The following is a 20,722-nucleotide window of genomic DNA, read 5'->3' on the forward strand; positions in this document are numbered from 1 at the left end:
TTTGCCGAGCAGCTACTTGGTCAGGTTCGAACACTTTTGCAAAGATTTACAAGTTTGATACCCTGGCTGAGGAGGACCTTGTGTTTGCTCAGTCGGTGCTGCAGAGTTATCCGCACTCTCCCGCCCGTTTGGGAGCTTTGGTATAATCCCCATGGTCCTTACGGAGTCCCCAGCATCCACTAGGACGTTAGAGAAAATAAGATTTTACTTACCGGTAAATCTATTTCTCGTAGTCGTAGTGGATGCTGGGCGCCCGTCCCAAGTGCGGACTTCTTCTGCAATACTTGTATATAGTTGCTTAAATAAGGGTTATGTTGTGGTTGCATCAGGGTTGATCTGATGCTCCGTTGTTGTTCATACTGTTAACTGGGTAAGTTTATCACAAGTTATACGGTGTGATTGGTGTGACTGGTATGAGTCTTGCCCTGGATTCCAAAATCCTTTCCTTGTACTGTCAGCTCTTCCGGGCACAGTTTCTCTAACTGAGGTCTGGAGGAGGGACATAGAGGGAGGAGCCAGAGCACACCAGTATCCAAATTCTTTCTTAAAGTGCCCTGTCTCCTGCGGAGCCCGTCTATTCCCAATGGTCCTTACGGAGTCCCCAGCATCCACTACGGACTACGAGAAATAGATTTACCGGTAAGTAAAATCTTATTTTTGTTTTGCCAAGTACGTGGATTCCAATAAAAGAACTGGACACTGGATCAGGTGAGTATAATTTTATTTTCAGGTACCCCGGACATCGACATTGGAGACGTGGCCAGAGTCGGCGTGTCAACATAGGTAAGTATGTGTGTTGGCATGTAAGTAATAAAGATATACTTTCACGGTGTCTGTGTCCTGTTTTTATTTGGGTATTTTTTTTGCAGTAGAACTACAGGTACCAGCGGGCCCGTTTCCCCCCCGCATGCTGGTACTTGTGGTTCTCCAAGTACCAGCTTGTGGTGGAGGCTTGCTGGGACTTGTAGTTCTTCTGCAAAAAAACAATATTCTTTCATTTTTACACATGGCTATCAGCCCCCCATCCGCAGCCCTTGGATGGGGGGGACAGCCTCGGGCTTCACCCCTGGCCCTTGGGTGGCTGGGGGGGACCCCTTGATTGAAGGGGTCCCCACTCCTCCAGGGTACCCCGGCCAGGTGTGACTAGATGGGTATTTAATGCCACGGCCGCAGGGCGCTGTATAAAAGTGACCCCCGGCTGTGGCATTATCTGTCCAGCTTGTGGAGCCCGGTGCTGGTACAAAAAATACGGGGGACCCCTACTCTTTTTGTCCCCCGTATTTTTTTTACCAGGACCATGCGCAGAGCCCGGTGCTGGTTGTTAAAAATACGGGGGATCCCCTGTCATTCCCCCCCCCCCCCCCCGTATTTTGGCAACCAGGACCGGCTCAAAGAGCCCGAGGCTGGTTATGCTTAGGAGGGGGGGCCCCACGCAAATTTTTTTCTGTTTTTTTACCGTTTTTTAAACATTTTAAAAAATCTAATCAAAATCCGTCAAATCGGCCGTTTTTCGACAGCGGGACTGTCGAATTCGTTTTTTATTGAATATGTCGACTTCCGGCACCCACCTGCCGGAATTCGACGGTCGAATTGTGTCCAATTTAAAAACGGGCGAAAAAGTGCCGCAATTCGCCCGGAATTGCATATACCCCTCTGTCTCTCCAAAGGGCCTTGTGGGGTAACTGTCTTCAGATAAGAGGATTCCCTGAGTGTGTGGTGTGTCGGTACGCATGTGTCGACATGTCTGAGGTAGAAGGCTTTCAGGGGGAGGAGGAGGAGAGAATGAGTGTGGTGTCTCCGTCGACAACGCCAACACCTGACTGGATGGATATGTGGAAGGTTTTAAGTGCTAATGTAAATTTATTGCACAAAAGGTTAGACAAAGCTGAAGCTAGGGAACAGCCAGAGAGTCAACCCATGTCTGTCCCTATGTCGCAGGGACCTTCGGGGTCTCAAAAGCGCCCACTATCCCAAATTGTAGACACCGATACCGACACGGATTCTGATTCCAGTGTCGACTACGATGATGCAAAATTACAGCCAAAAGTGGCTAAATGTATTCGATATGTGATCATTGCAATAAAAGATGTTTTGCATATCACAGAGGGAACCCCCTGTCCCTGACACGAGGGTACACATGTATAAGGGGAAGAAACCTGAGGTAACCTTTCCCCCCTCATATGAGTTGAGTGAATTATGTGAAAAAGCTTGGGAATCTCCAGACAAAAAACTGCAGATTCCCAAAAGGATTCTTATGGCGTATCCTTTCCCGCCAATGGACAGGATACGGTGGGAATCCTCCCCCAAGGTGGATAAGGCATTAACACGCTTATCCAAAAAGGTAGCGCTGCCATCCCAAGAAACGGCTACCCTCAGGGACCCTGCTGACCACAAGCAGGAGGTTATCCTGAAGTCCATTTACACACATTCTGGTACCTTACTCAGACCGGCGATTGCGTCGGCCTGGGTTTGTAGCGCGGTAGCAGCATGGACAGATACCTTATCAGCGGATATTGAGACCCTAGATAAGGATACCATTTTATTGAACCTAGGGCATATAAAAGATGCGGTCTTATATATGAGAGATGCTCAAAGAGACTTTAGTCTACTGGGTTCTAGAATCAACGCGATGTCCATTTCTGCTAGACGAGTCCTATGGACACGGCAATGGACAGGTGATGCCAACTCAAAGAGGTATATGGAGGTTTTACCTTACAAGGGTGAGGAATTGTTTGGGGAAGGTCTCTCGGACCTGGTCTCCACGGCTACAGCGGGTAAATCAAATGTTCTACCTTATATTCCCTCACAGCCTAAGAAAGCACCACATTATCAAATGCAGTCCTTTCGATCACAAAGAAACAAAGTACGAGGTGCGTCCTTGCTTGCCAGAGGTAAGGGCATAGGAAAAAAGCTGCATAACACCGCTAGTTCCCAGGAACAGAAGTTCTCCCCGGCCTCCACAAAATCCACCGCATGACGCTGGGGCTCCCTTACAGGAGTCCGCCCCAGTGGGGCACATCTTTGAATTTTCAGCCACATCTGGGTTCACTCACAGGTGGATCCCTGGGCAATAGAAATTGTTTCCCTGGGTTACAAGCTGGAATTCGAAGAGGTGCCTCCTCGACGGTTTTTCAAATCGGCCCTACCAGCTTCTCCCCCGGAAAGGTAAATAGTGTTAAATGCAATTCACAAATTGTATCTTCAACAGGTGGTGGTCAAGGTTCCCCTGTTTCAACAAGGGAAGGGATATTACTCAACCCTATTTGTGGTCCCGAAACCGGACGGTTCGGTCAGACCCATTTTAAATTTAAAATCCCTGAACCTATACTTGAAGAGGTTCAAGTTCAAGATGGAATCGCTCAGAGCGGTCATCGCCAGCCTGGAAGGGGGGGATTTTATGGTATCTCTGGACATAAAGGATGCATACCTTCATGTTCCCATTTATCCACCTCATCAGGCGTACCTAAGATTTGCGCTACAGGATTGTCATTACCAATTTCAGACGTTGCCGTTTGGGCTTTCCACGGCCCCGAGGATTTTCACCAAGGTAATGGCGGAAATGATGGTGCTCCTGCACAAGCAAGGTGTCACAATTATGCCGTACTTGGACGATCTCCTCATAAAAGCGAGGTCAAGAGAGCAGTTACTGAACAGCGTGTCACTTTCACTGAAGGTTTTACAGCAACACGGCTGGATTCTCAACATCCCGAAGTCGCAGTTGGTTCCTACGACTCGTCTGACCTTCTTGGGCATGATACAGACCAGAAAAAGGTTTATCTTCCGATAGAAAAAGCTCAGGAACTCAAGACTCTAGTCAGGAACTTATTGAAGCCAAAACAGGGGTCAGTGCATCACTGCACTCGAGTCCTGGGAAAGATGGTGGCATCATACGAAGCCATTCCCTTTGGCAGGTTCCATGCGAGGACTTTCCACTGGGACCTATTGGACATATGGTCCGGGTCGCATCTACAAATGCATCGGTTGATCACCCTGCCCCCCAGAGCCAGGGTATCTCTCCTGTGGTGGCTGCAGAGTGCTCACCTTCTAGAAGGCCGCAGGTTCGGCATTCAGGACTGGATCTTGGTGACCACGGACGCGAGCCTCCGAGGTTGGGGAGCAGTCACGCAGGGAAGAAACTTCCAAGGTCTTTGGTCCAGTCAAGAGACTTGTCTTCACATCAACATCCTGGAACTGAGGGCCATATACAACGCCCTACGTCAAGCGGAGACCTTACTGCGCGACCGACCAGTTTTGATCCAGTCAGACAACATCACTTCAGTGGCTCATGTAAACTGCCAAGGCGGCACAAGGAGCAGAGTGGCAGAAGCCGCCAGGATTCTTCGCTGGGCGGAAAATCATGTAAGCACACTGTCAGCAGTGTTCATTCCGGGAGTGGACAACTGGGAAGCAGACTTTCTCAGCAGACACGACCTGCATCCAGGAGAGTGGGGACTTCATCAGGAAGTCTTCGCACAGATTGCAAGTCAGTGGGGACTGCCCCAGATAGACATGATGGCGTCCCGCCTCAACAAAAAGCTACAGAGGTATTGCGCCAGATCAAAAGACCCTCAGGCGGTAGCTGTAGATGCCCTAGTGACACCGTAGGTGTTCCCGTCTGTCTGTGTTTCCTCCTCTTCCTCTCATACCCAAGGTGTTGAGAATAATAAGAAAAAGAGGAGTGAGAACAATTCTCATTGTTCCAGATTGGCCACGAAGGACCTGGCATCCGGATCTGCTGGAAATGCTCACAGAAGATCCGTGGCCTCTTCCTCTACGACAGGACCTGTTGGAACAGGGGCCCATCTGTTCCAAGACTTACCGCGGCTGCGTTTGACGGCATGGCGGTTGAACGCAGGATCCTAGCGGAAAAAGGCATTCCGGATGAGGTCATTCCTACGCTGATAAAGGCTAGGAAGGACGTGACAGCTAAACATTATCACCGTATATGGCGAAAATAAACCTACCAGTAAATCTTTTTCTCGTAGTCCGTAGAGGATGCTGGGCGCCCGTCCCAAGTGCGGACTACTTCTGCAAGACTTGTATATAGTTTTGCTTACATAAGGGTTATGTTATAGTTTTCATCGGTCTTGAACTGATGCTACGTTGGTTTCATACTGTTAACTGGTTAGTATATCACAAGTTATACGGTGTGATTGGTGTGGCTGGTATGAATCTTGCCCTTGGATTAACAAAAATCCTTTCCTCGTACTGTCCATCTCCTCTGGGCACAGTTTCTCTAACTGAGGTCTGGAGGAGGGGCATAGAGGGAGGAGCCAGTGCACACCCATACCTAAAGTCTTTCTTAAAGTGCCCATGTCTCCTGTGGAGCCCGTCTATCCCCATGGTCCTTACGGAGTCCCCAGCATCCTCTACAGACTACGAGAAAAAGATTTACTGGTAGGTTTAAAATCTTCTTTTTTTATTATTATTATTAACAACTTTCTTTTTCTCCAATAATTGCTCTCGGTCTAATTTAAGTACTTTCTTTCTAGCTTGTGTCAATAGAGCCATAGAGTAGCCTCATTGTAGGAATTTTTGGATCATAATAGCAATCTGCTGTTCAGCCTCACCAGGATCAGGGGTAATCCTCCTCATCCTAAGTAATTGGGAAAATGGCAAGCCCCTCTTGAGGGGATTTGGGGTGAAAGCTACTGATATGGAAGAGATTATTTCTGTCAGTTTGGTATAGAGAGATCTCAATACCATTACCAACTCTTTTCATTTTTAAATTAAAATGGAAATGAACCTCCTGATCAATAGTGAAGGTAAATTTAAATGGGTGCGACCTAAAGTTATGGTTTTTAATAACCATAACATCTATAAAAGACTCTGTACTGCCTCTCCAAAAGATCATCTATGAAGCGGCAGTAAAAAATAACTGATTGACTTTAATCAGGTTAAAAATAAAGACCTCCTTCTCCAGAGCAAACCTAAATATGCTGGTGTATGATGGGGCCACACTAGACCCCATCGCACAACCAGCACGCTAAGTCAAATTTACCATTGTGGAGGAAAAAAAATTTAGTCAATAATTATATTCAACAAATCCAAACACAAGTTCAAATGGAGCCTGCTGTATAATAGGTGATCCCTTAAGAACCTTTCCACTGTCACTAAGCTCAGATTTCCCTGGGTGCTTCTTGATCATGATATTTTGCAAATCCACATTATACTTATGCTATGTATATTTTTTATTTTGCTTTAGAGGAATGTTTTGAGGAAACAGAGACATTGGGAAAAAATAGTTGCAGCCAAAAAAAGTAAGAGAAAACAAGAAAAAGAGAGAAGGAAAGAAAAGCAGTCTGGGGATGGTACAGGTAATGTGATTTTTGTGGTCTTATCTTATACATTGTGCAATCCGTTTGTTTTATATTATTACAATTAATTTCATTGCATGCCAAGTGCTTGGAGGCAGTTGATACTATTCACAAACTGATAATCTAAGTAACCTCCGCTGTAAAGGGGGATACTCACGGAGAGATCCATGCTTAAAATCTAAGCCCCCTCAGTGATAGCGATGCGCAGCCCCGCACATCGCTATCGCCGCTGCTAGATTGAGCCTGCATGCAGGCCAATCTAGCAGGTCGCTCATTTCACCCGCTCGGTGAAATGCGCGGCCCCCGTCCTCCCCCCGCATCGCTCAGCACACATCGCACTGTGCTGAGCGGCGGTTCGCTCAGCACACATCTCTCCCGTATATACCCCCTTAACAGAAAATAAAATAAAAACCTGAAGGATGCCGATAAGCTGATTGCTAGCAGCAGTAACAAATCAGGGAGTAACAGATCAGGGTTCTTTGAGGAATGTTATCTTCATGGACTGTTTAAAAGTTTTGGAGATTGTGCCAGATGGGGCCTGGAGGTGAGTTGACTGGAAGAAATCTTGTAGTCATTAGTGGGACCAGGTGTTAAGAGGTTATGGTATTGGAAGATAAGAAAGCACTACAGTAAGTAATTGGAGCAAACAACAAGTGGATGAATGTGTACATAAACCAGGCAGTAGCATTCATGATTCATTGCAGGGGGACTCTTCTGCCAATGGAAGACCAGGGAAGTACAGGATTAGCGTAGTCAGTGAAAGAGTAGGATCTTGATTTTGTGTGAGAAAAGTAGAAATGTGAATGTGCCTATGTGGAATTAGCCCAACGCAGCAAGCTTATGACCGGGGTGGATAAATTCCTTCAGAGATTGATGAGGAAAATAATTTTGATATGTAGTGCACACTAACAGTAAATATTAGGACTATTATGAAAAATTGTATTTTCTGTAGTCCATATGACCTGCATAAGTACACCCAGGTAGCCAGTTACTGTAAACTCATTGACCCATGGTGGCGAAACAAAGATCTGTAGGTTTTCAAGAGCGTGAATGATGGAGTGCTTGCAGAGGCAATCACACATGTAACAGAAACTGTGTCTTTAGATTGGGCTTAAAGAATACAGTATTTTTGTGAGAAACTGTTCATTGGTGTGTGCAGCTGGAGATAGTTAAGGAAGCAGAAGAGTGGAAGAAAGTTATTCTGTTATCTAAAGCTGGAAAGCATGGAGGAGATAGGTGTTCTGAGCATGTGAATATTATTGTATGTTTAATGACATATGGTCAGTTACCTTATTGGTCTATCTCCGAAACAGTAGTATCTGTGCCTGGTGTACATCCGGTGTAGGATGTGCGTATGTCTGTGCACCACAATAGCATAGGGACATGGCTGGACAGCGGTAATATGAGTTAAACATTTACTATTTGCACACAATATAATAACACAACATATACACAACAGAATATTGCATTAACAGTGTTCTTAATAAACACAAAGTCATAAGCCCAATGTAAAATGTAATGAAATATAAACACACATGCAGAATACAGATGTTTTTCCATTTTAAAAAAACAAATAGAAATCTTTTCCAAAATAATCCAAATACAAAGGTCCATTAAGTAATGTAAATATTTAAAATGGTGCCGCTATAATAAGTAGTACAGTATAGTCACATCATTCGCTTGCATATAACATATATATATTTTTTTTAGAAGACCTTTTTTCTTAGAAAGCATTACACATTGTGACGGGTTCACTACGATATGCCGGCGGTCGGGCTCCCGGCGTCCAGCATACCGGCGCCGGGAGCCCGACCGCCGGCTTACCGACAGTGTGGCGAGCGCAAATGAGCCCCTTGCGGGCTCGCTGCGCTCGCCACGCTACGGGCACGGTGGCGCACGTGGCCACGCTATTTTATTCTCCCTCCAGGGGGGTCGTGGACCCCCACAAGGGAGAATAAGTGTCGGTATGCCGGCTGTCGGGATCCCGGCGCCGGTATACTGTGCGCCGGGACCCCGTCAGTCGGCATACTGAAGACCACCCATTGTGACATATCCAACTGGTTATGATTGCATTGAAGCATGTCTCTGCGTACTTTCCAAGAAGTTGATAATGTACTTTGCCGTTTTCTGGCATGGACAATGTATGTGTACATTTTGATGCTCTGGGACACTTGTTGCAGGCCGTATAAACAAGCCAGAGCAAGAAAGAAAATTGGGTACAATGGCGCTGAGTTACATACAAATAGAATATACTTCCCTTCAGATGTGATTTCCATTCACAGTGGATTAGAAAGTCATACATGTAAAAGAAAAGACACAAAGACCAATCGTGTAATCCTATTGAGCACATTAAATGCAAAAAAGTCAACATTCAATTTGTTTCATGATCCTATTATACAAATGAGTGTATATTGCCTTCACCACCACAAGTGGGGAGTAATAGTTAGCGGGGTTGCCCCCCATACATCAAACTCGCAGCCTGTGGCTGAAAAAAAGGCTTGTTAGGATCACACTTGTGGTTCCCAATGTGTAGTATTCGGAAAAGCAACTAGTGTATTCTTGACAAAAATAGGAATCCAATGCATTCCTCATTACAAGCAGGATACTTAAACATTTCAGTTGGTTCCTTCTTCCTTCCTCTGTGTAGGCTCCTATGTGAATGCCAGAGATCCCTACCAACACATTTTAATCCACTGAGGGAACTTTCTTGAAAAAGATCCCTCAGGTGATCTAAATGTGTTGGTGGGGGTTACCTTAGTATATACCCATTATTTGGGGTTATATCCACGTGCATAGGCTGCATTGTTTTTTATTTATTTATTTTTTTCTACTGTATAAACAAACCTCCTGTTATAAATCTGTGTACATATCTCTTCCTCACTTTCATAGTATTAGGGAAACTGAAACAATAATTACTATTTTGAAGAGTGATCTAGTCCACTTTTTTCTAGGCACCAGCAAACAACAACACAGTAAAAAGTTTTTAAAAGCTTTGACTAAGGAGCGCCTTTTAGAAGCAAAGGATTCTGGTCCTAGACTCTGCATTGATTTGAGTATGACTGATCACATGAGCAAGAAGGTAATGTCCTTTTATAGATGGGTCATATTACGCCATTTATTTATTTTTTGTGTGCATATGACAATTTGTAATTTAATGTACTGTATGTTTTCACTTGATCTAATGCAATATCCTGTATATTAAATATGCATACATTTGAAATAAATATAATCAACCCAATTTCAAATTATTTCAGAATATCTCTAAGCACATATAAATTCGGTGATCAGGCTAAGAAGGTGATCGACTGGGGCACGGGAGACTACTGCATCCCGTGACACTGGACTGAATCTATCTATTTACCCCGTCGGGACTATTGTGTTTCACTACTAAAGACTAATAACCATATGCTTCCAGATAGTAGTTTCATCTACTTCGTAGCACACCAGGACTGTTTGATAGTTGTGAATCACACAGTTATAGTCTTCTATGAAACCGTTCAGGAGTGTTCATATCTCACCAGCCCCACGTGGTCAGTTGTGTACATTGATACATGACTAAACAGCTGTTTGCGTGTTTTTGTATATGAGCATTGTTACTCAATAAAACAGAACTTTACAAATAATCACACTGTCTGCTGTGCCTCTGCCACACCATTTATAGAGACTAATCTTATAGTATACTTACCCCTGGAATACGGATCCATCCATTCCTTATTCATTGATGTGATTTTATACCTTGCAGCATCATTTTACAGCTCCCTAAATGTATGTATACTGTGATATCTGTGATTACAGGAAGCTTTGATAAAGTCTCAAAGACTAAGCACCTCCCTGATTAAATTGAAAGCATTTTATTATATCTGGTGAGCAGATGTCAGGAGTTTGAATTGCTGTCAGCACTTGGACCTCAGCTGGAGACTTGATAGTTTGTTTCAGTCAGGCTTAAATTGTAATTTACAGAACATTAAGCTCATAGTGGAACTGGGATACACCAGTTATCCTGCCTGTAAATGTATAGTTTTCTCATCTGACTGATTTCAATATACAGTATATCATTAACTAATGGCCAGTGTGTGTATGGTGTGGGACATTTACTTAACAAAAACATTGTGATTTTCAGGAAATATGAGTCAATCTGTTATTTCAAATTTTTGTTTTTAAGTAATTGTTTATATCCATGTTTTGTGATTCTGCAATAGCGAGTTATAGTTACGGTGCATACACACAGTGAGATTTTGACTTAGCGATTTCCCCTGAACTCTCCCAAAGCCCAGAAGCATCGATTTTTGACTATCTGTACTTGCAATTTTGACGGGGGGTGGTTACGTGACCAGCTGCAGGAATCCCGCCCCCTTACAGTCCTGACAGTCGGTATGCCGACTAACGGAGACTATTTGACACCCATAGGGGTATATGCAATTGTGGTCGAATTCCCGAAATTGTCGAATTTCGGGTCATTTTCGACCCAAAAAAAAAATTCCCCTATGCAATCCAGTGCTTTCCGACCAAAAAACGGACATTCAAAATTAGACTTTTTGAAATTCGAATTTTTGCAAATTCGACTTTTCTGCAATGATACAAGTGCTGCAATTCGACCAAAGCATATTCAATTCAAGTTTTGAAATTCGACAGCAGTGCTTTTAGACAGCAAATTCGTCATTTTCAATCCGCCACACTTTGGAGGGTGAAAACAAATAAAAAAATTTTAAACATGTTTTTTTTGGTGTTTTTTTTGGGGGGAATAGCAGATCTATTTATATTAGAAGGGATTAGGTACTTTTTTTTTTTTTTTTGGGAGGCACAAATATTATTTATATATTTTTTAATTTTTTTTTTTTTTTTTTTATGCTGGAAGGGTAAAATCATAAAAAAAAATGGCGTGGGGTCCCCCCTCTAAAGCATAACCAGCCTCGGGCTCATTGAGCTGGTCCTGGTTCTAAAAATGCGGGGAAAAAATTGACAGGGGATCCCCCGTATTTTTAAAACCAGCACCGGGCTCTGCGCCTGGTGCTGGTGCCAAAAATACGGGGGACAAAAAGAGTAGGGGTCCCCCGTATTTTTAACACCAGCATCTGGCTCCACTAGCTGGACAGATAATGCCACAGCCGGGGGTCACTTTTATGCCGTGCCCTGCGGCCGTGGCATTAAATATCCAGCTAGTCACCCCTGGCCGGGGTACCCTGGGAGAGTGGGGACCCCTTCAATCAAGGGGTCCCCCCCCCCCAGCCACCCAAGGGCCAGGGGTGAAGCCCGAGGCTGTCCCCCCCCATCCAATGGGCTGCGGATGGGGGGGCTGATAGCCTTTGTGATAATAAAAAGATATTGTTTTTTCCAATAGTACTACAAGTCCCAGCAAGCCTCCCCCGCAAGCTGGTACTTGGAGAACCACAAGTACCAGCATGCGGGAGAAAAACGGGCCCGCTGGTACCTGTAGTACTACTGGGAAAAAAATACCCAAATAAAAACAGGACACACACACCGTCGACAGTAAAACTTTATTTCATACGTCGACACACACATACTTACCTATGTTCACACGCCGACATCGGTCCTCTTCTCCATGTAGAATCCACGGATACCTGTAAAGAAAAGTTCAAAATACTCACCTCAACCATGGTCCAGAGATAAATCCACGGACTTGGCAAAATAAGAAAACGCAAATACCCGCACCAAAAACGGACTGAAAGGGGTCCCATGCTGACACATGGGACACCTTTCCACGAATGAGACCTGTCAGTGACAGCTGTCACTGACAGTCTCTAAGCCAATCAGGAAGCGCAACTTCGTTGCGCTCACCTGATTGGCTGAGCGCTGTCTGCACTGTGACAGCGCATCGCACAGCTCCCTCCATTATATTCAATGGTGGGAACTTAGCGGCTAGCGGTGAGGTCACCCGCCGGTCAGCGGCTGACCGGCGGGTGACCCCACCGCTACCCGCAAAGTTCCCACCATTGAAAGTAATGGAGCGGCTTTGCGATGCGCTGTCACAGTACAGACAGCGGACAGCCAATCAGGTGAGCGCCACGGAAGTAGCGCTTCCTGATTGGCTGAAGGGACGTCAGTGACAGGAGTCACGTGATGTCCCGGCATTCGGGAGAAAGGGGTCTTATGTGAAAACATTGGACCCCTTTCTAGTCCGGTATGGATCGGTGTTCGGTTTGTTTTTTTGCCAAGAACGTGGATTTACCTCTGGACGTGGATGTACCTCTGGACGCTGGAAGGTGAGTATAATTTTTTCACAGGTACCCTCGGATCGTCGGCGACCGTGGCAGTCGGCGTGTCAACATAGGTAAGTATGTGTGTGTCGGCAGTATGTAATAAAGTTGTACAAGTCACGGTGTCTGTGTCCTGTTTTTATTTGGGTATTTTTTTTCCAGTAGTACTACAGGTACCAGCGGGCCCGTTTTTCTCCCGCATGCTGGTACTTGTGGTTCTCCAAGTACCAGCTTGCGGGGGAGGCTTGCTGGGACTTGTAGTACTAATGGAAAAAACAATATCTTTTTATTATCACAAAGGCTATCAGCCCCCCCATCCGCAGCCCATTGGATGGGGGGGGACAGCCTCGGGCTTCACCCCTGGCCCTTGGGTGGCTGGGGGGGGGACCCCTTGATTGAAGGGGTCCCCACTCCCCCAGGGTACCCCGGCCAGGGGTGACTAGTTGGATATTTGATGCCACGGCCGCAGGGCACGGCATAAAAGTGACCCCCGGCTGTGGCATTATCTGTCCAGCTAGTGGAGCCCGATGCTGGTGTTAAAAATACGGGGGACCCCTACTCTTTTTGTCCCCCGTATTTTTGGCACCAGCATCAGGCGCAGAGCCCGGTGCTGGTTTTAAAAATACGGGGGATCCCTGGCCAATTTTTCCCCTGCATTTTTAGAACCAGGACCAGCTCAAAGAGCCCGAGGCTGGTTATGCTTTGGAGGGGGGACCCCACGCCATTTTTTTTTCGGGTTTTTCACGTTTTTTCCCGTTTTTTAAAATCGCGGCAAAATCCGCCAAATCGGCCGATTTTCGCCCGCGATTCTGGCGAATCCGTTTTTCATTGAATATGGTGAATCCCGGCAGGCACCTGCCGGGATTCACCTGGCGAATTTGGTCGAATTAAAAAACGGCGATAATTGCCGCGAATTCGACCGCAATTGCATATACCCCATAGAGTGAGAATATAACCTGTGCAGCTCGCCATCGAGCCTGCATCGTGGCATGCGCTGCAAACCCGCAAGGGGCTACGTTGAGCTCGTCCGTCCCCCCTCGCCGGGCATCTTAAAGCCGGGATCCCGGCATCTCCTATGGTGACCGCCGGTCAACCATACTCAAGTCATTTTGACTATGTGCGATTTTGACTAAGTGCCAGTTTTGACTTGACTGTACTCTGTACTAGATTGTACACAATATAGCCAGGATTGACTGCACAGAGTCTTTCCTTGCGGTACCAACCCCACGGGACCGCGCATCGGTATCGCAGCTGGCTAAGCACTGTGCGATTTGCACTAACTTTCCTTGCGATTTTGACTATATAGTCAAAATCGAAAGGATAAATCTCACCGTGCATACACAGCTTCACAGTATACTAATATGCTAGATGGGTTTAGGTTGATATTAGCATTGTTCTAAAGTGCTGAACATTTTGTCTTTTCATGGGTTTAAGGTCGTTGGCAAATATCCTTATTGGAAATGACAGCTCATTTTAAATTACTTTTTCATTTTATTTTATTTTCTGTAACATCCATGTATGTATTGTTCTTAATTTATATGTTTTGTACCTGAAGACTTTTGCCTGTTTTCTGTAAGCACAAAGGTCAGATGTCATTTGTTGCATTCTATTAATATTCTGTTTAAGTCCTAGACCAACATCTTTTTATTCTATGTATTTTTCTCCAAATATGACTTTTATTTCTTGGTCTGTTAGGAAACCAGTCGTCTAGCTGCTCAAATCAGAAGGCTTTATGGATCTAACAAGAGAGCTGCAAAACCCTTCGGCATTTACCTGACAGGTTTTGTAGAAAGCGGTCTATTATATGATGAATGTGTGCGAATGAATGACGGATTTCTCCATTATCTTGTAAGTTTATTTCCTTGGCTCCTAATAATGTTATACTAAGGGGAATGTGACCTTCAGTGCCCTGAATGTACCATTTGTATGTAAACCATGTCAACAATGATACATTATTTAAGTTACTCTTCTAGTATTATCATAATCTGTTTGCATCTAGGGGGATCTGTGTGACTTTCTTTTGGCTTTTGGGGGATCTGTGTGACTTTCCATTGATTTTGGGGGATCTGTGTGACTTTTCCTTGGCTTTTTTCCAAAGATTTGTCCATTTTTAGGCTACTTTTTTTCTTTTCTTTAAATAACGTTGTACATTCTGTGTTTTTGTGTTTTGTTAAGGTTGAGTCAACAGAAACCAGCTTTCTAAGCCTGTTTCCGTTTGAGACCATAATATATCTCACTCCGGACTCTGACAATGGTAAGCATCTAATCCATCTCACAGTAACTTTATTACTGGTGTTAGAAGCTGTATTATGTACTACTGAACTTAGTCTTATCCAAATATTTACTGTCCATTATGGCTTACGAATGGTACATCTGTGCTTCTTGGTGAATCTGACATTTATAGACCATATTATCATCTGTGTTTCTTTACTTTGTGTTGTGTGTGTGTGTGTGTGTGTGTGTGTGTGTGTGTGTGTGTATATATATATATATATATATATATATATGTGTGTGTGTGTGTGTGTATATGTATATATATATATATATATATATATATATATATATATATATATATATAGCAACACAATTTTTGAGAGGCACTCCTCGGCTTTGTAAATAATTTCCACAGCTACAACTGCATGCTTTCAATGTTTCAGGTGCACTTAATTGGCACCTTTCGTCAGGAAAGGTGCTAATAAAGTGCACCTGAAACGTTGAAGCATGCAGTTGTAGCTGTGGAAATTATTTACAAAGCCGAGGAGTGCCTCTCAAAAATTGTGTTGCTGTACACTGTGCTCTAGAGGTTCGGAGGGGGCTGTTTTATAGAGTGCTGGTCAAAACTGCTGGAATATATATATATATATATATATATATATATATATATATATATATATATAATACAATAAAAAAAATACATATATATATTAGTGTACCAGTCAAAAGTTTGGACACACCTTCTCATTCAATGGTTTTTAATTATTTTCTACATTGTAGATTAATACTGAAAACATCAAAACTATGGGGTATATTTACTAAGCTCCCGATTTTGACCGAGATGCCGTTTTTTCTTCAAAGTGTCATGTCGGGAATTTACTAAGCAAAAATCTCGGCAGTGATGAGGGCATTCGTAATATTTTGGAAGTCCTTGGAAAAAATCACGAATCAATACACCATCGGTCAAATACGCCTGCAATTTGGTAGAAATCGGTAATTTACTAAAAAGTGCAAATCACAAACACTGCCGACAATAGCCACACACTGCCGACAATAGCCAAACACACTGCCGTGCAGAAATACAATTCGTGAAAAAGTGCTAAAAAAAAACAGACCTGCTTTTTTATCCCGTGTTTGGATAGGCATGCACGGATCCATGAGATCCGTGCATGTTTATCAGTGGGAAGGGGATGGGAAAGTGTTATTTTTTTGATAAAAAAATGTAAAAAAATGCATGGGGTCCCCCCTCCTAAGCAAAACCAGCCTCGGGCTCTTTGAGCCGGTCCTGGTTGAAAAAATATGGGGAAAAAAATGATAGAGGTTCCCCCATATTTAAACAACCAGCACCGGGCTCTGCGCCTGGTCCTGGTTCCAAAAATACGGGGGACAAAAAGCGTAGGGGTCCCCCGTATTTCTGAAACCAGCACCGGGCTCCACTAGCCAGATACATAATGCCACAGCCGGGGAACACTTTTATATAGGTCCCGGCGGCCCTGGCATTACATAACCAACTAGTCACCCCTGGCCGGGGTACCCTGGAGGAGTAGGGACCCCTTCAATCAAGGGGTCCCCCCCCTCAGCCACCCAAGGACCAGGGGTGAAGCCCGAGGCTGTCCCCCCCATCCAAGGGCTGCGGATGGGAGGCTGATAGCCGTTGTGTAAAAAAATGAATATTGTTTTTAGTAGCAGTACTACAAGTCCCAGCAAGCCTCCCCCGCAAGCTGGTACTTGGAGAACCACAAGTACCAGCATGCGGAGGAAAACCGGGCCCGCTGGTACCTGTAGTACTACTACTAAAAAAATACCCCAATAAAAACATAAGACACACACCTTGAAAGTATAACTTTAATGCATACATCCACACCTCCATATACACATACTTACCTTATGTTCACACGAGGGTCGGTCCTCTTCTCCATGTAGAATCCATGGTGTACCTGTGGAAAAAATTATACTCACATAATCCAGTGTAGAAGGCTCTTCTTGTAATCCATTTGTAATCCAGGTACTTGTCAAAATAAAAAAACGGACATCCGACCTCGCACTGAAAGGGGCCCCATGTTTTCACATGGGACCCCTTTCCCCGAATGCCAGAAACTCCCTCTGACTTATGTCTAAGAGGGTTCCATCAGCCAATCAGGGAACGCCACGTTGTGGCATCCTCCTGATCGGCTGTGTGCTCCTGTACTGTATGACAGGCGGCACACGGCAGTGTTACAATGTAGCGCCTATGCGCTCCATTGTAACCAATGGTGGGAACTTTGTGGTCAGCGGTGAGGTTACTTTCGGTCACCCGCTGACCACAAAGTTTCCACCATTGGTTACAATGGAGCGCATAGGCGCTACATTGTAACACTGCCGTGTGCCGCCTGTCATACAGTACAGGAGCACACAGCCGATCAGGAGGATGCCACGACGTGGCGTTCCCTGATTGGCTGATGGAACCCTCTTAGACATAAGTCAGAGGGGGTTTCTGGCATTCGGGGAAAGGGGTCCCATGTGAAAACATGGGGCCCCTTTCAGTGCGAGGTCGGGTGTCCGTTTTTTTATTTTGACAAGTACCTGGATTACAAATGGATTACAAGAAGAGCCTTCTACACTGGATTATGTGAGTATCATTTTTTCCACAGGTACACCATGGATTCTACATGGAGAAGAGGACCGACCCTCGTGTGAACATAAGGTAAGTATGTGTATATGGAGGTGTGGATGTATGTATTAAAGTTATACTTTCAAGGTGTGTGTCTTATGTTTTTATTGGGGTATTTTTTTAGTAGTAGTACTACAGGTACCAGCGCGCCCGGTTTTCCTCCGCATGCTGGTACTTGTGGTTCTCCAAGTACAAGCTTGCGGGGGAGGCTTGCTGGGACTTGTAGTACTGCTACTAAATACAATATTCATTTTTTTACAAAACGGCTATCAGCCTCCCATCCACAGCCCTTGGATGGGGGGGGACAGCCTCGGGCTTCACCCCTGGTCCTTGGGTGGCTGGAGGGGGGGGACCCCTTGATTAAAGGGGTCCCCACTCCTCCAGGGTACCCCGGCCAAGGGTGACTAGTTGGTTATGTAATGCCAGGGCCGCCGGGACCTATATGTGGCATTATGTATCTGGCTAGTGGAGCCCGGTGCTGGTTTCAGAAATACGGGGGACCCCTACGCTTTTTGTCCCCCATATTTTTGGAACCAGGACCTGGCGCAGAGCCCGGTGCTGGTTGTTTAAATATGGGGGAACCTCTATCATTTTTTTCCCCATATTTTTGCAACCAGAATCGTCTCAAAGAGCCCGAGGCTGGTTTGGCTTAGGAGGGGGGACCCCACGCAATTTTTATTTTAACACTGTTTTTTTTTTTTTTAACAAGGTGCACAATGAAGCCCAGCACGGATCTCTCAGATCCGGCCGAGATTCATTGTATTAAAGTCGGCAGTGTTTTACAAGTCACTCACGTAAAACACTGCCTAAAAAAACGAATGACATCGACATCGGTAAAACCGAAAATGCAGAATATGGCAGCTTAGTAAATTAGTCGTACTAAATTCAAAAAGTTGCATATTTCCACTTTCGATGTCATTCGTGATTGAACTTTGACCTCAAACGGGAAAGTACGATTTTTAGTAAATATACCCCTATGAAACAACACATATGGAATTATGTTGTAAACAAAAAAGTGTTAAGCAAATCAAAATACAGTATGTTTTATATTTTAGATTCCTCAAAGTGGGCCCCTTTTGCTTTGATGACAGCTTTTAATACCAATCAAAGCAAAGGGGGCTACTTTGAGAAATCTAAAATACAAAACATTTTGGTTTGTTTAATACTTTTTTGTTTACAACATAATTCTATATGTGTTCTTTCATAGTTTTGATGTCTTCAGTATTAATCTACAATATAGAAAATAATTAAAATAAATAAAAACCATTGAATGAGAAGGTGTGTCCAAACTTTTGACTGGTACTGTGTGTGTGTGTGTATATACTGTATATATTCATTTGTAAGTTTGTAATTAGCGAGTTATAGATACTGCAAATTTTAATCTTCCTTTTCTTTTTCTTTCTTTTTTTTGTTTAATATTTAGTCCTTAAATTGCAAAAATGAACCATCATAGTCTTACAGTATTTGCATTATATTATTTTATTAGTTCTTGAAGACATTGATCCATATAAAGTATATGTTCTTGGAGGACTGGTGGATGAAAGTGTTCAGAAGGTTTGTATATATCTTACAATAATGTGCAGTTTATTTTGAAATCATTGATATCAGTGGGATATTTTCATTGATTTGTCATATTTATTTCAAATTTAATTGACACAATATACCATAAAGTATTGTTCCTAACACAGGAAAAGTTTATTGAAACTATAACTGTGTTTAGATCTCTTATTGCATTTCTTGATACAGTCTGCACATGCATTCAATTTGAGAATAAAAAGGTTTTAGGTAAAGCTGGACTATTAAATTCAGTCCTTAAATGCTTCTTTAGCGAGGCTAAGCTCTTCAGCTACTATTAATATGATCTTTTATTTATAAGGTGCCACAAAAGTGTACACAGTGCATTACTAGAGGTTAACATAAAATCATATAGGGCAAGTGTACAATACATGGAAGCTATATCCTAAGTACAAAGCAGAGATCAAAGCATTTCAGCAACATCACACAGTGGATGATAGACAGGGGTGAACAAAGAGAAAAAAATAATTACAAGTTTGCAGAATAAAAATTAATGGATGCAATTTCAACAAAATCACCTGGCAGACAGAAGAATTCAGTATTAAGACATTGAAGACGGGCATGAACATAATCGTTATAGCAGAGAAAGGTGAAAACAAAGTCAGTGTAAGACAGGGCATGGACACATAAGGAAAAGGGGATCCAGTCGAGATCCCGACAGTCGAAATATCTGCACCGGAATCTCAACTGCTGGGATCCTGAACAACTGTTTGCTGGGACGCCGGAGTTGTAAGCCATGGTGGAGGGTTAGGTTTTGGATGCGGGAAGCGATGGTTAGGGATTGGGGAGCATTGGGGAAAGGTATGTATACTTACCTTGCCCCTGCCGGGATTCCCACGTTTGGATGCCCCGGTCGTTATTCTGACCGCTGGCATCCCAACCGACAGCAGATCAGAGCCAACTCAGAAAAAGGTAGAGTCGACCGATGTAAGGTAGCGGGCTTTGTCCGTCAGAGCTTAAAGGAAGGGTATGTACAGATATGTCCTCATAGATCTAGCTTCCTGGAAGGTTAAACAGCCCTTCTAGTTACTCCGCGCCGTGCCATCATTTGGTAGCACCGATCATCTCTTTATGTGACTTTATCCATTAAAATGCATCTTATTCGTGAAATGATGCAAATAGGATGCACAAGCAGCTTTCTCTAACGTCTTAGTGGATGCTGGGGACTCCGTAAGGACCATGGGGAATAGACGGGCTCCGCAGGAGACATGGGCACTTTAAGAAAGAATTTAGATTCTGGTGTGCTCTGGCTCCTCCCTCTATGTCCCTCCTCCAGACCTCAGTTTGAATCTGTGCCCGGACGAGCTGGGTGCTACTTAGTGAGCTCTCCCGAGCTTGCTATAAGAAAGTTTTTTGTTAGGTTTTTTATTTTCAGGGAGCTCTGCTGGCAACAGACTCCCTGCATCGTGGGACTGAGGGGAGAGAAGCAGCCCTACTCTCTGAAGATAGGTCCTGCTTCTTAGGCTACTGGACACCATTAGCTCCAGAGGGATCGTACACAGGATCTCACCCTTTGTCGTCCGATCCCGGAGCCGCGCCGCCGCCCCCCTCGCAGAGCCGGAAGACAGAAGCCGGGTGAAAGAAGCAAGAAGACTTCGAAATCGGCGGCAGAAGACTCCAGTCTTCACATGAGGTAGCGCACAGCACTGCAGCTGTGCGCCATTGCTCCCACACTACACCCACATACTCCGGTCACTGTAAGGGTGCAGGGGGGCGGGGGCGCCCTGGGCAGCATTTAGAGACCTCTTTGG

At 44.3% G+C, this 20,722-nt stretch overlaps 1 protein-coding gene across 2 annotated transcripts in view; it reads left to right on the top strand.

Annotated features, from left to right (window-relative positions):
- TRMT10B (tRNA methyltransferase 10B) overlaps positions 1–20,722 on the top strand; it is a 72,631-nt gene that overhangs the window by 36,747 nt on the left and 15,162 nt on the right. For both annotated transcript variants that reach the window (XM_063914225.1, XM_063914226.1), the window contains exons 3-7: positions 6,206–6,317; positions 9,269–9,396; positions 14,228–14,380; positions 14,708–14,786; positions 18,883–18,950. In XM_063914225.1, coding sequence (XP_063770295.1) covers positions 6,206–6,317; positions 9,269–9,396; positions 14,228–14,380; positions 14,708–14,786; positions 18,883–18,950 — 540 coding nt within the window. The remainder of the gene's footprint in view (positions 1–6,205; positions 6,318–9,268; positions 9,397–14,227; positions 14,381–14,707; positions 14,787–18,882; positions 18,951–20,722) is intronic.

This window comes from Pseudophryne corroboree, chromosome 1 (assembly GCF_028390025.1).
Source record: "Pseudophryne corroboree isolate aPseCor3 chromosome 1, aPseCor3.hap2, whole genome shotgun sequence".
NCBI classification, from domain to species: domain Eukaryota; kingdom Metazoa; phylum Chordata; class Amphibia; order Anura; family Myobatrachidae; genus Pseudophryne; species Pseudophryne corroboree.